Raw genomic sequence first — 17626 nt, 5'->3', positions numbered from 1 at the left:
AAGTATGTGTAGTGAGGAGAAAACCTAAAAGAGATTTTAAAACATTTCTATCAGAAATCTAGATAACTCATCAATTTGATTTTCCTGATTACTTTTTTATTCTCATCTTTACCGTAGGTTACTTAGCTATTCTCTTAAAACTAATAACTTGTTTTAAAATCTTTGTCATCAGAATATTATTAAAATATTTACCAACTTTTATGGGAAAGATGTCAGAGTGATAAATTAGACAACAGAGAACTTTTTTTTTGTTAAACAAAATACATGATACATACTAAAGATTTTAAGTTAGAGTCTTTGAAGAATTTTAAGCAGAGTGTATGAAATAATCAGATTTGCATTTTGGCAAGTTTACATTGGTTATGGTATGTGACATGTATCAAGGGGTCAAAGGAGGATACAGGCAGGTCACTTAGGAAGCTATGGCAGTGATCAGGTAAGAGGTGGTGGTTTGGATTAAGGTGATGTCAGTGGGAATGGGAAGAAGCGGATGAATTCAAGAAATGGTTAGAAGATCGAGTTGACAGGACTTATTGATTGGATTGATTTGTAGAGGAGAGTAAGAGAGAAATCAAGAATGACTAATAAAATTTCTGGCTTGAGGAACTCTGGATGATATCCTTTACTGAAATGTGGAATACTGCAGAAGGATGGACATCTTGAGTTTGAGGGGTCAGGTTTATGGAAATATAATTTAGACATAGAAAAATATGTTCTTTGAATTTTGACAAATTTATATGGTCCTGTAAGTACCACCACAATTAATATCACCCCAAAAGTTTCCTGTTGCTCTTTTGTAGTCTTTCTGAGCCTCTGACAACCATTGATCTGATGTATGTCCATGTATTTTTGCCTTTCCCAGAATGTAATGTAAATTGAATCATACAGTATTTAGTCAAATGAGTCTTTCCTTTCACTTAGCTAATGCTTTTGAGAATCATCTATTGTTGTCCACATATCAGTAATTTATTCCATTTTATTGCTGAATAGTATACCACAGCATGGATACACCATATTTTGTTTTTCCATTCATCAGTTGATGGACATTTGGGTTGTTTCCAGTTTGGGGCAGTTATGAATTAAGGTGTTGTGAAAATTTGTGTTTAGGTTTTTTTGTAAATCTGTATCTTTATTTCTACTGTATAAATACTCAAAAGGGGGATTGCTGGGTTAAATGAAAGGTGTATATTTAAGAGAAACTGCCTAAGTCATTATTTCATTTTAAATTTCCACTTGCACAAATGAGAGTTTTTGTTGCTCCACATCCTCATCAGCATTTGATTCTGTCAGATTTTTGACCCATTCCAGTAGGTGTGCAGTGGTATCTTTAATATGCATTTTTCTAATGACTAATGATGTTGAACATCTTTTATGTACTCATTTGCTATCAATATTTCTGAACTCTTTGGGTCTTTTGGCTAGTTTTTAATTGGATTGTGTTTTCTTATTACTGAGCTTTGAGGGTTCTTTACAGATAGAGTTCTTTGAGAGTTCTGGGTACTAATCCTGTGTGTGTGTGTGTGTGTGTGTGTGTGTTGTGTATCTGTCCTGTATCAGATCTATATCTCACAAATATTTGCTCCCAGGCTGCAGCTTTTCATTTTCTTTTCGTTCATTTTTTTTTTTCTGTTGAGGTATAATTGCCATATAACATATTAGTTTCAGGTTTACAACATAATGATTTCAGTATTTGTATATATTGCCAAATGATTACCACAGTGTGTATAGTTAACATCTGTTACATAGTTAGAAAAAAATTTTTTCTTGTGATGAGAACTTTTAAGATTTATTCTCTTAGCAACTTTCAAGTATGTAATATATGGTATTATTAACTCTGATCATTATGCTGTACATCACATCCCCAGGACTTATTTTATAACTGGAAGATTGTACCTTTTGACCCCCTTCACCCATTTGCTCACCCTTTACTCCCCGCTTCTAGCAGCCACCAGTCTGTTCTCTGTATGTATGTATTTTGTTCCATACAGATTTTATCATTGTTTTTCCTATCTATGGAAAAAAAAATGCTACTGGAATTTTGATAGGGATTGCATTGACTCAGTAGGTTGTGTTAGGTAGTATGGACATTTTTAACATGGAATATCTTTTCATTTGTGTTTTCTTCAATCAGTGTCTTATAGTTTTAAGTGTACACATCTTCCATTTCTATGGTTATTTATTCCTAGGTATTCTTTTTGATGCAATTGTAAATGGGATTGTTTTCTTAATTTCTATTTCTGGTAGTTAGTTATTAGTGTATAGAAATACAACAGATTTTTGTGTACTGATTTTGTGTCCTACAACACTACTGAATTAGTTTATTATTTCTAAAAGTTTTTTGGTGGAGCCTTTAGGATTTTCTATATATAATATTGTTATCTGCAAAAAGTGACAGTTTTACTTCTTTTCTAATTTGGATGCTTTTTACTTATTTTTCTTATCTAATTGCTGTAGTTAGGATTTTCAATAGTATGTTGAGTAAAAGTAGTGAGAGTAGATACCTTGTCTTAAAGCTTTTAGCTTTTCACTGTTGATTACAGTGTTAGCCATGGGCTTGTAATATATGGGTTTTATTGTGTTGAGGTACATTCCTTTTAAGCCCACTTTATTGAGAGTTTTTTTCATAAATGGATGTTAAATTTTGTCAAATGCTTTTTCTGCATCTATTTAGATGATCATATGATTTTTATCCTTGATTTTTTAAATATTTATTTATTTTTCCGAGAGAGAAAGAGAGCGCGAGAGAGGGCAAGAGAGTGAGCATGGGGGGGAGGGGCAGAGGGAGAAGCAGACTCCCTGCTGAGCAGGGAGCCTGATGTGGGACTTGATCCCAGGACCCTGGGATCAGGACCTGAGCTGAAGGCAGACGCTGAACCAACTGAGCCACCCAGGCGTCCCTGTCCTTGATTTTGTTAATGTGGTCTATCACATTGATTGAGTTCAGGATGTTGAATAAATCCCACTTGATCTTGGTATATAATCCTTTTCATGTATTGTTGAATTTGGTTTGTTAATATTTTGTTGAGGATTTTTGCATTTATGTTCATGACGGATATCAGCCTATAATTTTCTGTTCTTGTGGCATCCTTGTCTCATTTTGGTATCAGGGTAATACTGGCCATGTAAAACGAGTTTGGAAGGGTTCCTTCCTCTTCTGTATTTTTGAAAGAGTTTGAGAACAATTGGTATTAATTATTTGAATGGTTAGTAGAATTTACTAGTGAAGCTATTTGATCCTGGACATTTGTTTGCTGGGAGGTTTTTGATTACTGATGCAACCTCCTTACTAGTAATCAGTCTGGTTAGATTTTCTATTTCTTCATAATTCAGTTTTGGTAAGTTGTATGTTTCTAGGAATTTACCCGTTTTTTTATACATTGTCTAATTTGTTTGCATATTATTTGTCCATAGTCATTTCTTAGCGATACTTTATATTTCCATTGTATCAGTTGTAATGTCTTCTCTTTCATTTCTGATTTTATTTGAGTTCTCTTTTTCTTCTTGGTGAGTCTAGCTAAAGGTTTGTCAATTTAGTTTATTTTTTCCAAGAACCAGCTCTTAGTTTCATTGATCTTTTCTATTATCTTTTTAGTCTTTATTTCACTTATTTCCATTCTGATCTTTGCTATTTCCTTCCTTCTGCTAACTTTGGGCTTCCTTTGCTCTTTTTTCCCCAGTTGCTTGAGGTGTGAAGCTAGTATTTGAGATTTTTCTTGTCTCTTGTAGGCATTTATTGCTACAGATTTCCATCTTAGAATTGCTTTTGCTGCATCCCACAGATTTTGGTATGTTGTATTTTTCATTTTCCACCCCTTTCAGTCTTTTTTTATTTCTCTTTTGATTTCTTCTTTGACTTTTTGGTTGTTCAGTAGCATGTTGTTAAATCTCCATGTATTTGTGAATTTTCCAGTTTTCTTCTTGTTATTGATTTCTAGTTTTATGCCATTGTGGTCAGAGATAATGCTTGATAGGATTTCAGTCTTCTTAAATTAATTAAGATTTATTTTTTGGCCTAATATATGATCTCTCCTGGAGAATGTTCCATGTGCACTTGAGAAGAATGTATTCTGTTGCTTTTGGATGAAATGTTCTATATATATCTATTAAGTCTATCTGGTCTAACATGTTTAAGGTTGATGTTTCCTTATTGATTTTGTCTAATATAACTATCCCAGCTTTCTTTTTGTTTCCATTTACAAGGAGTATCCTCCATCCCTTCACCTTTGTGTGTATCCTTACATCTGAAGTGAGTCTCTTATAGGCAGCATATAGATGAGTCTTGTTTTTAAATCCATTTTGTCACTCTTTGTCTTTTGGTTGTAGAGTTGTGTCCATTTACATTTAAAGTAATTGATAGATATGCACTTGCTGCCATTTTTTTGTTAATTGTATTCTGGCTGTTTTGTAGTTCCTCTTTGTTCCTTTCCTTGCTCTCTCCCTTTGTGGTTTGATGACTTTATTTACTGGTGTGCTTAAATTCCTTTTTCTTTATCTTTGTGTATCTTTATCTTTTGTGTATCTTTTGTTTTGCTTTATGGTTACCATGAGGCTTACATATAACAACTTATATTTGTAACTGTTTAAATTGATAACAACTTAAGGTTGAGTGCATTCTAAAGCTCTATCTTCATTTTTACTCTCCCCCACATTTTATGTTTTTGAAGTCATGTTTTACATCCTTTTATTTTGTGTATTGCTTAACTAATTATTACAGTTATAGTTATTTTTACTACTTTTGTTTTTTAACCTTTATAACTAACTACTTTTATAAGCAATAATCCACTATCTTTGCTGTATATTTATCATTTTCTTGCCAGCATTATTCCAAGAGCAGAAGTTGTTAATATTGATGAAGTCCAGTTTTTTATCAGTTTTTTCTTTTATGATTCAGGCTTTTTGTGTCATAACTAGGAAATACTTGCTTAATCTTTTGCTTAGTTTTTAATGTGATCTACCTAAATTATCCCCTTATTCTCCACCAGAGCCGCTAACTCCTTGCAGTGTCCAAACATGTTATGCAAAGTGGGCAGGGGTGTGGAAGGAAGGGATGGAGGCAAAATATGGCCCAGGGGCCAAATCCTTCCCTCTCCCTGTTTTTTGTAAGTAAAGTTTTATTGGAACACAACCATGCTCATTCATTTGCTGCTTGTCTGTGGCTGCTTTTGTGCTGCAATGCAGAATTGAGTTAGTTGTAACAGAGACTAAATGGCTCTCAAAGCCTAAAGTATTTATTGATTCCTTTACAAGAAAAGTTTGTTGACACCTGAGACAATCTATTAGTTCCTCTTTCCCCTTTTCTTGGGGATAGCTCTCCTGGAGCCCTTTATTCTTATGTGTCTCTCTGGACAGGTTGTTTTTAAACTCTGTATAGTTGCTATTCTGAGAAATTCCCGTTCCTCCTTTGTTAGATCCCTCTGTTTCTGGGATCCCAAGTCTTTCTTGGTTTGTTTCATTCCCTCCTGATAGAATATATCTTCTATTTTCCTGTGAAAAAACGCTGTGTGGGAAGTAAATTGATACCACTCTTGATAGAGAATTCTAAGTGGTTAGCCATTTTCCCTGAGAATTTTGAAGGCATAGCTTTATATTACCTTCCAGCTTCCAGTGTGGCTCTTGATAAATTTAAAATAAAGACTTTCCAACTGGTTATCCAGTTAGTTTCCTACAGGCTGGATTTTGCTGACCTGTAGGTTGAAGGTTAGTAATGCTTGAATATATAATATGTATAGCATAGAATGCATTCAGACTACTTTTTTTTTTTGAGCAACTTCATTCACTTAGTATGTTTTTGAGGTTCATCCATTTTGTAACATCTATAGTACTTCATTCTCTTACATTGTGGAATAATAATCCATTGTATGGATAGACTGCATTTTATATATCTATTTATCTGTTGATAGACATTTGAGTTAATATCTGCTTTTTGGCCTTTTTGAATAATGTTGCTATGAACATTTGTGTACAGATTTTTGTGTGGCCATGTTTTCTCTTGGGTATATATGTAGGAGTGGATTTTCTGGGTCATATGATAACTCTATGTTTATGTAAATCACTTTTGTAATTATTTAATTTACTGTTGATAATCATACATATTTAGAAATGGTTCTCTGAGAAAATCTAGTCTATAAATTGTTTTCAAATGTAGTGAAAATTTTATAGATACTATAATTAATGTTGACATAATGTTATTTGGAAATGTAATGACACATGATTTTTTTTTTTTTTGTATTTAGAGCCTGTGATTTGTTTTTAGGGTTCGTAACACTCACGGGCCTTAAGCATAGTACCTGTGTACTGCCTAAGTGTTAAAAACCCTAGCATTGGGGTGCCTGGGTGGCTCAGTCTGTTAAGCGTCTGCCTTCGGCTCAGGTCATGATCCCAGAGTCCTGGGATCAAGTCCCACATCAGACTCCTTGCTCAGTAGGGAGCCTGCCTCTTTCTCCCTGCTGCTCACCATCTTGTGTTTTCTTTCTCTCTCTCAAATAGATAAAATCTTTAAAAACAAAACAAAACCCCTAACATTGCCTGGGTGGAACCCAGAAAAAAGCTAAGGCGGTAATGTGAGAACTTTGCAGATACTCAGTGGGACATAATCTAAGTGGGGATGGAAATGGTCTTGGCAAGATGTCAGGCATAGGACCATGGTATAGTCTTTAGTAAAGCACAGGGATGAAGAAGACTCATTTATTTTTACGAATTACCAGACAGCTTGGGTGATGTAGAAGAATAGTGCAGTGATCATGGTCCTGTTTCTTTATTTGTTCTGTATCATTCTTATATAAATTCCTCATGAATAAATTACCATGTAAACAATTTAATTAAGATGAAGGAACTTAGATTTTTAGTTATATGGGCTTTCTATTGTGCAGGCAGAGAATTTAGGAGACAATTTCAGCATACTTTCAGCTATTGGTTCATTAATTTCTAGTATGTTTCACTAAGCTAGTATTTTTCTCACCTTAACTTCCATATTTTCCATCCATCTAAAAATGGATTATCACTGCATATGTACCCACTCTACCATAAACCTGTTGGTCTCAGGAAAGAAGTCAGTGTCACTCTAATTCTGTCAAAACTTGAATAAAGGTAAAAGGCAATCTATGTAGCCATTAAAATAATTTACAAGCAGTGGGCATAATGCCATTTTTATAAGGGGAATAAACTATTGTGAAGGGAACATTGACAACTTTTGGTATACAGTAACAAAATAGACCTTATCTTCAAGAAACACTCAGATAATTACAGTTCAGGTTAGTTAATGCTCTCACAGTGGTAAGTACAGCATTTTCTCATGTACTACATAAAATAGGGTACCTCACCTGGTTTAACTGGGCCCAGGAAAGTTTTTTAAAGACAGATATACTAGACCAAGGCTATAATATCAGTTAAGAGTTAGGTGAATGGGTAGAAAGAGGGAGGAAGAAAAAGAGAAGAATTTTAGGTAAAGAAACCAAAAAGAGTAAAGGCTGGGTGTATGTAACAGCCTGTTGAGTTCAATGACCTCTAAGCAGAGAGAAGTTACTGGATTATGATGTCAAGGAAGGGAGTCCCATGAGAAGAGGAAGCTGGAGAGATGCTTATACTAATAAGGTCAAATCATAGAAGCTTAGTGTGCCAGGTTGTCAGTGAGCTTAAGCTTTGTGCTATCTGTAGTGGAAAATACCAAATGGCTTTAAGTACAAGAGTGACATGGTCAACTTTTTGGTAGGTAGGTTATTTTTGTCTTTGTCTTTGCCTGTTCTGAGATTCTAACCTTGAAGGTCACAAATTTTATTTATTGACCACTGTATCCTCAGAGGCTAGAATGGTGCCTGGCAAGTATTTAAGATTCACCCAAGATGCTAGTAAGGCAGTATAGTTGCATATAGCAGTTAAGAGCATGGGATCCGGCACAGGTCTGAATCCTTCTGAGGCCACCATTAAAATAGCGCTGTGACCTTAAGCAGGTTTCTTAATCACCCTATGACTCAGTTTTCTTATCTGGAAAATGGAGAGAATAGTTGGACCTACCTAATCAGATAGTTCTGAGAATTAAATTAGTTTATATAAAGCACTTAGAATAGTGCTTGGCTCATAGTAAGTACTATATAAATATTATAGGAATGGATGAATTTAGGAAATATTCAGGAACACAGTTCGATAGGATGTGGTAAATAAGGGTGAGAAGGAGTTAAGGTTAATTCCCTTTGTAGAGCTAGAGCTTTAGGTCCTCCCTCCCTTCCTGTTTCTCCCCTACCCCTACTCACAATGTGCATACACGACACACAGACACATACGCTGACACTCACTCACTCTTACTCTCAGATTACTGCTCATCCATTCTAGTTAGTACTGGAAATTTAAATAAAGCTTGGTGGTTAGTCTCTGGTATGTTAAGGAAAGACTGTTGTTGATTCAGTGTGGCACATCCTCTTGGATTTTGTCTGGCTTCTCTCTGATTCCTTTTCTTTCTCTTTCTTGAAGTTTCTTCCTTGGACTCCTTGAGTTCTTTTCTTCTCAGGACAGAAATGTAAGAAGGGCTTAGATCCAGTTGGTGGGCTGGGGGTGTGTAGCCACTTTCCTCTCCGTGTCTCCTTTTTTTCTTTATGCTTCTTCCCCTTCTCCCCATTGTTTTCCTACCCCCCTATTTCCTACACAGTAGGAGAGACAAGAGAAAGGATTTCCTCCTTATTTGGCCTTGTCTGCAGGCTAGCTGCAGGCCTTGTCTAGTAATTACGGAAAACTTTGGGGAGGATGTTAAAACATGTGTCAGAAAAGTTCAGTTCTTCTTCAGTTAAAGTTAACTTTAAGAGTTCTCTTTTTTTTTTAGATTTTATTTATTTACTTGAGAGAGAGAGAATGAGAGAGAGAGAGAGCACATGAGAGGGGTTAGGGTCAGAGGGAGAAGCAGACTCCCTGCCGAGCAGGGAGCCCGACGCGGGACTCGATCCAGGGACTCCAGGATCATGACCTGAGCCGAAGGCAGTCGCTTAACCAACTGAGCCACCCAGGCGCCCTAAGAGTTCTCTTTTAATCTGTTTTTCTGATGTGATATTGAGAAGCATTTGGAATCTAGCACTTGAGCCAAGTTTCTCTACCCTTAGGACCCTTTTGTTTCAGAAACCAGCTAACTTCTAGAATATAGCTTGTCTGCTAGGCAAAAGAAATCTTTTAGCTCACTTCTAGGCTGGTTAAGGTCACCGGAACCAGAGGTTTCATGCTAGAGCCATGCTTTCATTAGTGGAGTGGAATTGGATACTGTGAGAATCTAAGATGGAGCCTCAGCTCTCTGCTGCAACCCTGATAGTCTTCGAAATCTATAAATTTTTTTATCTTTTTAGGTTCACGGGGATTTTGCATTCTACTTTACCCTTCATTTGTTTTGATAGAAATGTAAATTTCCTCCCTAATCTTTTACCTAAACTAAGGCTCTGGGAAGATAAACCCTTTTACTTTCTTGTGTCTTCTCATATTCACCCACATACTACCCTCATTCCCCAGTTTAAAGAGTACATACAAGGATTTGGAGCCAAAACCTTTTTATTGAGTGTCTCTTGCATATTTCTCATGATGGGAGTTGGCTTTTTGGCTAATGGCGCCCCAGCTTTTTTTTCCCCTCAACACATTGAGCCTTCTGAATCCTTGAAACAACACACTTGATCATAAATAACTTGTAGTAAAAGCTTTCCATTTCCTAGAGTTTGTAATGAATGTAAATATTCTATGTAATTCCTTGTCTGGATAGTCATGAAAAGATAGTGGCCAGTGTTAATTGTGTTTTTACTATGTGCCAGGTTCTGTTCTCACCCCTTTTGTCTATTGTGCTGTTGAATTATGTGATGCTTTAAAAACAAGTAACTTGTTTGTAGAATTCATGCTAACATTACTATTGTTTTTAATTAACAGATTTCAACACTAAACTTGCACAATGTCTTTGAAACCAAGAGTAGTAGATTTTGATGAAACATGGAACAAACTTTTAACGACAATCAAAGCTGTTGTCATGTTGGAATACGTCGAAAGAGCAACATGGAACGATCGCTTCTCGTATCCTTTTAGTGGCATTGATAAATATTCTTGTATTGATAGTGATATTGTATCGATAATTGTATCAGTGAACATTGGTAAATGTCCTAAAATTGATAAACTTGTTGAAAAGTGAGAACAGGTTTATGCTCATATAAATGAAAGAGAATGCCAGTGTGACTACTTTCACATATATTGTTTACATTTCCAAGTTCATCTGTATGTGTCAGTCAACAATCTGAGAACCTTTCATTTAACAATACTTATTGAGCACTCATGTATATGTCAGGTACTATTCGAGGCTTTGGAAATACAGTTGTACACAAAACCACTTTCCCTTCATTCTATTAAGGGAAACAGACAATAAGCAGGTATTTAAAAAAACCTAATGCCACTGCTTCTACTAGCAGGTAGTGATAGACTCTGTAGGGAAAGATAGAGCAGGGTAAGGGCATGGAGAATGGTTGGAATATGTATATAAGTAGCTCTCTTAGGTGAGATGATCATGGAAGGCCTCTCTGAGGAAGATGGTGATATTTGAACAGAGACTGGACCAAAGCGAGGGAGCAAGTCATATCTGGGGGAAGAATGTTCCAGGTAGAGAGTGAATGGCAAGTTTAATGACTTGATAGCTAGGAATACTTTTTAATTTTTTAAAAACTTTTTAAGTTTTTTAATTGGGTTGTCTGTATTTGTGAATTAGCAATTTTATATGAAAATACAAATTAGTGGTTTCTCTAGAATAATCTGAATCCTGGTGTCCTGCATTCCTACATGACAGCAACCTTTTTTTTTTTTTTTAAATATATACATACTGTATATATTACTTATATATAAAAAACACTGTGCACCCAGGCATTCTGTATATAAACTCTGGCACCAAGAAAAAAATCCCAAATATTAAAATACTTCAGCTTCTTAGAATTTGGGAGGTTAAAGGGGTCTCTAGAAACCCTTGGCCACAGATACCTGGGGCAAAGCCATGGATGGCAGTCTCACCAACTCTACCAATGTCTGCCAGGGACCAAGGCTGGGTGGGCATGGGGAAAACGTAGGTACATTGGAACATGTTCACTGGCAGACTTCTGAACTGCCTCAGTCTTTTACCACAGGAAACACCACACATGTCCTGTCTCAGGGTAAAGAAAGGGGGTAAGGTTGAGGCCTGGGTGTCTCTGGGTCCAAATGGCAAGGTAGTGCCCCAGGGCCTTGCAGGAGACCTTGAGGACTGGGTGGATATTGTAGGAACCAGAGATTCTTTCTCCAGAAAGGGAAGTTAATATGTGAAGGTATTAACCAAAATGTGTGTGAAGATTCAGTTTTTTCCAACTCTGTGCTGCCCTCTAGCCGTCTTCTGGGTCTAAGGGATGGCTACCCTCATTACGTGGGCATATGCTCTTTAGAAAAGCTTGGATTTTATTAACAGTGACTCAACTTGTTCTTTTTTTTTTTTTTTTTTAAGATTTTATTTAGTTATTTGAGAGAGAGAATGAGATAGAGCATGAGAGTGGGGAGGGTCAGGGGGAGAAGCAGACTCCCTGCTGAGCAGGGAGCCCGATGTGGGACTCGATCCCAGGACTCCAGGATCGTGACCTGAGCCGAAGGCAGTCGCTTAACCAACTGAGCCACCCAGGCGCCCGACTCAACTTGTTCTGAATGCTTAATTCAGTTTTTATATTAAGCTGAATGTTGATGCAAGAACGGTGAGGTTCTTTTAGACCAACAGCAAACGATCTCATTCATTACATTTGTAGTCACTACTAAGAAATGTGTTAGGCTACCTATGTTCTAGGCACTAAAGATAAATAAAATGATGGTGTTTCTGGAAGCCTTCATAGTTTGCAAGGGTGTTTTATATTTTTTATATTATTTGGTACCTCAAACAAGCCTGTGAGATTGGTGGGGCAGACATAATTGTCTTTATTTAACAAAGGAGGAAATTGATATTCACATCATGCAGGTAGTAACCGAAGGAGCACAGACTTGAATATGAGATTTCTAACATCTAATTCTCTATACTTGCCAGTATATCTAGAGGATAATTGATATGGATTTTGCCTTTGAAGAGCTTGAATTAGTCTAATTTTTTTATGGAACATCATGGATTGTTTTGCATAGGAATCTTAATAAAATGGAAAATGTAAAAGTTACTTGTGTGTTAATAAGGTTTCACTAGACAAGTACATAGGTAGTTTTAAGGCTATTTCAACTAAAATATGAACAGAGAAAGAAGGAGTTGGTCATAGAAATACCTGACTTCCCTGGAAAGTGTCGCTTCGGTCACTTATTTCTAAAATGTTTATTGTTTGATTCATCTAAGATAGTCCAGTTACCTGTTCATGAATTTTCTTCTCTCTTTAAAATAAAGAATATCTGAGAAAACAACAAAATTAAGAATGGAATTTCTTACTTTAAATTTTATTTTGGAAAATAAAGGACTGTGTTACTAATTGTTCTGAAGTAAAATCCTTTTTCCTGTTAATTTGCCCAAAAATACGAGGTTGACTTCTGACCCTTAGGTATCTTAGGTAGAAATTTTAGAGACTATAAAACTTTAATCTTTTGAAAATGAAAAGAAGCCTCCTCCAAATTGTGTATCAACATATGTGATAGTAATTGATCTTTTATAAAGCATTTTTTGGGGTGTGTGAAGTGTAATGTGGTTGACCCTGAACACAGGTTTGAACTACATGTATCCACTTATACGTGGGTTTTTTGGGGAAAGATTTATTTTATTTTAGAGATTTTAGAGAGAGAGAGCTGGGGAGGAGAGAGGCAGAGGGAGAATAGAGAGAGAATCTCAAGCAGACTCCCTGCTGAGTGTGGAGCCTGATATGGGGCTCAATCCCAGGACCCATGAGATCATTACCTAAGCCGAAATGAAGAGCCAGGTGCCTGACCAACTGAACCACCTAGGCACCCCTTCCCCCCCTTTTTTCTAAACAAATACAGTACTGAAAATGTATTTTTTCTTCCTGACGACTTTAATAAGATTGTCTTTTCTCTAGCTTACTTTATTGTAAGAATACAGTATCTAATACATATACAAAATAGGTGTTAATCAACTATTTATATTTCAGATAAGGTAAACAGTAGGCTATTAGTAGTTCAGTTTTGGGAAAGTCAAAAGTTACATGTGGATTTCCTTCTGCTGGGGGTTTGGCACCCCTCACTCCTTCGTTGTTCAAGGGTTAACTGGTACATATGTGGAAAAGTTCATAAGATGTACATGTGGGGTTGAACAGATAGTTAGAAAGCAAACCCCTGCATAATCGCTGCACAGGTTGAGAACTAGAACACTGCCAGGATCCACCAGCTCTCCCCCACTACATGACCGTCTCAGTTCACAAGCCCACTCCTTATCTTGGAGGGAACTACTATTGTGACTTTTGCACCTATTGTTTCCTGTTGTTTTTTTTTAAATAGTATAACTGCTTATGTATACAGCCCTAACAATTATTGGTTCTTTCTGTGTTTGGAACTTTATATAAATTGAATCATGCTGTGTATATATTTCTGTGTCATAATTTTTTCTTTCAACTTATACATGTATGTGATTAATTTGTTACCAGTGATGTTGTAAAATATGTATTACTAGCCCCATTTTACAGCTGAGGATGTTGTGGTTTAGTGATGGGATAAGATGACTTACTCATATTGTAGGATAGAATGCTGAAGTAAAATGCTCAAGTCTCCTTATGCTCTTGAAGTGGGCATTAAGGAAGCTTGGTCTGTAATTTGAAGTGTTTAACATGTGTAAGTACAGAATTTATGGAACCCTGTCCACAGCATTTTTTACTAAATATAAACTCCATAAGGGCGGGGATTCTTAGCCATTTTGTTTACTGCTGTATTCCCAACATCTGGCACATGTAGGTATTCACTAAATATTTGGTGAGTGAATAGCTACTATCAATTAAATGTCATTAAGCATACTGTACAGATGAAATAAATAACATTAATATTTAGCTAGTTCTTTTATTGTGTTGATAAGCAGGTTTCTTAACACTTATCCTTCATAAATGTACTGCATCCAGGTACAATGCAAGGCGTTCTGGTTGATAGGTAATGTAAATAAAAGACATCAGTTTTTTAATACATAACAAATTACCACAAATTTAGTGTCTTTGAGAAACATCCTTTTATTATCTCACAGTTCTGTGGATCAGAGGTCCATGGTGTGACTGGGTTCTCTGTTCACGATCTCACAAAGCTGAAATTAAGGAGTTGGCTGGCTAACTCTCACCTAGAGCTCAGGGCCTCTTTAAAGCCCATTGCTGTTAATTGGGAGAATTCAATTTGTTGCAGTTATAGTTCTGAGATCTCCATTTTCTTGTTGTCTCTTGGCTGTGAACTGCTCTCAGTGACTTGTTACACCTCAGTTTTTGCATGTGACTCCCTTCCATCTTCAGTGCCAGCAGTGACATGGCAAATCTTCCTGTGCTCTCTCAGACTTCCCCTTCTGCAATTAACCACAGAGGGCTAGAAGCAGATGGGGATCTGCTTTTAAGAGGCTCATTTGATTGGATTAGGCACACCTGAAAAGTCCAGGCTACTCTCTTTATTGGGGTCAGCTGATTAGTAATCATAATTCTGACTTTGTGCTCTGAGTCCCTTTTGCCATGTAAAGTAGCAGTCCCAGGTAGTAGGGTGGAAAATCTTAGGAGGCCATTTTTGGAATTCTCTCTAACACAAGTAATAATACTTCCTAACAAAAGCTTTATGACAGCTTAGGGTGGTTTGGGATTTACTCTTTACTAAGGATTTCTATCAAGTGCTTTTCTCCAGTAAGGCTAGGTATAGATCTAGATTTACTGTTGTGTTTTTCTGGGTTGGAGTTCTTTGGCTGTTTTGGTTTACTTTTATTCGTGGTTTTCTGCCTTTTGGTAGCTGTTAAGACAATTCCCAAACCCTACAGTATAATATAGAAGCTCTCCTACTTAAGGGCAAGTTAGATTCTAAATGGTTTTATGTAAGTCCAAAGTGATTGAGGGGAAATCTAAAATGCCTACATGAATATATTTCTCCCAGATAGGAAAACCAGTTTTTAAAACCAGGCGTACCGTTGTCCTCATTTCTAATATATAGTCTGTCAGGCATCTTTTCAAACATAGACCAGTTTTGACTACATTGAAAAATACTGAAGTAGGTCATCTCCATCCCTGATGATCCTCACAAATTTTAGGAGAACTTCTTATTAACCTTGGTGTCTGCACTTAGTAGCCCATCATTTTTTCTTAGATTGTACAGATTGGGAAAGGTCTTATCTGTAGTTTTCTCTGCTTGAAGCATAAGTAACATTTTCACTCTATTCCAAATTAAATCAGACGAATATTTGATTATTGTGATTCTGTAGCTATACACTTTAAAGTTTTTTCATTTTAACCAGTAATTTTATATCCTTGCTTGCTAGTTGATGATTTCATAGATATTGCATCTCTTACATGTTGCATGTTTATTCTTTTTCTTCAGAAATGTCAATAAAGATCTTTATTTTTTATTGTCAATACTTTTTTGGTCATTGTACCATTTTCAATTTTTAAGATAAGCTTTTTTTTTTTTTAACTTACCAGCACTGTTTAAAAATTTGTTTCCTGTTATATGTAATATACATAACTTAAAAGCACATCAATATAAATCTCCTATAAGCTAAACCTTCATAATAAGAACCCATAAACATACAATGTGTATTTCTTTTCCCATGGCTTGGTTTTCTGTCCTTGTTTTTTTTTTTTTTTCTTCTGTTTGTTTGTCTTAAAGATTTTATTTTTAAGTAATTTCTACACCCAACATGGGGCTTGAACACACAACCCTGAGATCAAGAGTTTCGTGTTCCACTGACTGAGCCAGCGAGCTGCCCCCCTTTTTCTCGTTTCTAATGAGAGTCATCTGCAGTGGCCCTCAGCAGGACCAGGACACACAGGATGAGGGCCTAAGGTAGGGGGAGGTGAGAGCCCAGACAGAAAAAGACTAGACAGCAAGAGTTGAGGGGGAGCAGAGACAGAAGAAAGGAAGGTGGATTTTGCAGCCCAGTGTCAAGACCCCCAAAATAATAAAACAGTGTTACTCCTCCTTTCCAAGTGGGGAATTTTCTTTCTTAGAAAATGGTTGATGGTGTGTGTCCTGCTGCTGTGGGTAATCTTTACATCCCCATTGTAGAACTCATTGTTTTGGACCCACTACACAATAGAATTAATAGTGTTAAAATTAAAAATTAAGCCCAAGCATAGGTAGCACCTTTAATAGAGAAAATGAACCAAAATAAATGATTTTGCTGCTGGCCAACACTGTCTTTTGGTTGTAACAGAGTTCAGAACTTTTGCTCTGGAACAGTTTTGTTTTTTGTCTGAGAATTTTTATAAGTGGGAAGTTCATGATAGAGGAATTTTTATATCCTGGCTCCCTAAAGAGTAACTTAAGGAAAAGATGACTTTGGAGAAGACAATGTTTAAATCTAAAACTGGCCTTCTCCAGTTATTTCCCATTTTTTGTTTTTTAAAGTGCCTTGTCTAAAACCAAATTATAATTGAATCCTGTAGGGGTTAGGGTGTTCTTCCTAAGGCCCAAATACCTCAGCCCTGGGGTTGAGCCCCGAGTTGGGCTCCCTGCTGAAAAGGGAGTCTGCTTCTCCCTCTCCCTCTGCCCCCCGTTCATGCTGTCTGTCTCTGTCAAATAAATAAAATCTTCAAAAAACAAAAACCTGGCACAGCAATATTACACTATATAGATATTTTTGCTTTTTTTTTTTACTGTAAAAATTTTTTCAGTTTATATTTAGCACAATAGTATACTGAAGAATGTATACATATATACATGAAGATGTTTTATTATTTACTAATTATATATAATTAAAAACAAGTAAAAGGATTTAGAAGGATCCTGGGAAAGTGTGACCAAAATCTACCCATCCCTGACCTCATATGGAGAGGGCTGCTTGTTCTTTCTGAAGTAAGGATGCTAGGTAAACAGAGCACATGATATTAATTCCCTACCTCCCTTCCATCACCAAGTGTTTCATAAGTGCCTCTTATGTGCCAGGAATTGTGCTTTGGAGCTGGGACTCTAGAGATGATTAAGAACAGGCTAGTGTGGATGACAAAGGTATAAATAATTTCTATTGTATAAAAGTAAGTTCTATAGAAGAAGAATGTATAAAATGTTATGGAGATACAGAAGAGGAACGGTCTTCATCCTACTTCTATATATATATATATTTTTAAAGATTTATTTATTTGACAGAGACACAGCAAGAGAGGGAACACAAGCAGGGGGAGTGGGAAAGGGAGAAGCAGGCTTCCCGCTGAGCAGGGAGCCTGATGCGGGGCTCGATCCCAGGACTCTGGGATCACGACCTGAGCTGAAGGCAGACGCTTAACGACTGAGCCACCCAGGCGCCCCTGTATATTTTTTTATAATGAAAGTTTGTTTCTTAAAAATTTTTAAGATTATTATTATTTTTAGTAATCTCTACACCCAAGATGGGGCTTAAACTCACAACTCTGAGATCAAGAGTCATATGCTCTTCCAACTGAGCCAGCCCGGCGCCCCCCTACCTCCATATTTTTAAGCAAAATTTTTATTTTGAAATATTTCCCGATCCTTATATTAAGTATATTGAATA

At 36.4% G+C, this 17626-nt stretch overlaps 1 protein-coding gene across 4 annotated transcripts in view; it reads left to right on the top strand.

Moving 5' to 3' along the window:
- CUL2 (cullin 2) overlaps positions 1 to 17626 on the top strand; it is a 97646-nt gene that overhangs the window by 11657 nt on the left and 68363 nt on the right. For all 4 annotated transcript variants that reach the window (XM_035029563.1, XM_035029562.1, XM_035029564.1 and 1 more), the window contains exon 2: positions 9886 to 10026. In XM_035029563.1, the coding sequence (XP_034885454.1) occupies positions 9908 to 10026 (119 nt within the window). In that variant the 5' untranslated portion in view covers positions 9886 to 9907. The remainder of the gene's footprint in view (positions 1 to 9885; positions 10027 to 17626) is intronic.

This window comes from Mirounga leonina, unplaced genomic scaffold, assembly GCF_011800145.1.
Source record: "Mirounga leonina isolate KUSES-001 unplaced genomic scaffold, KU_Mleo_1.0 Mir_260, whole genome shotgun sequence".
Classification (NCBI taxonomy): Eukaryota; Metazoa; Chordata; class Mammalia; order Carnivora; family Phocidae; genus Mirounga; species Mirounga leonina.
This window is presented reverse-complemented; position numbering and strand designations above follow the sequence as displayed.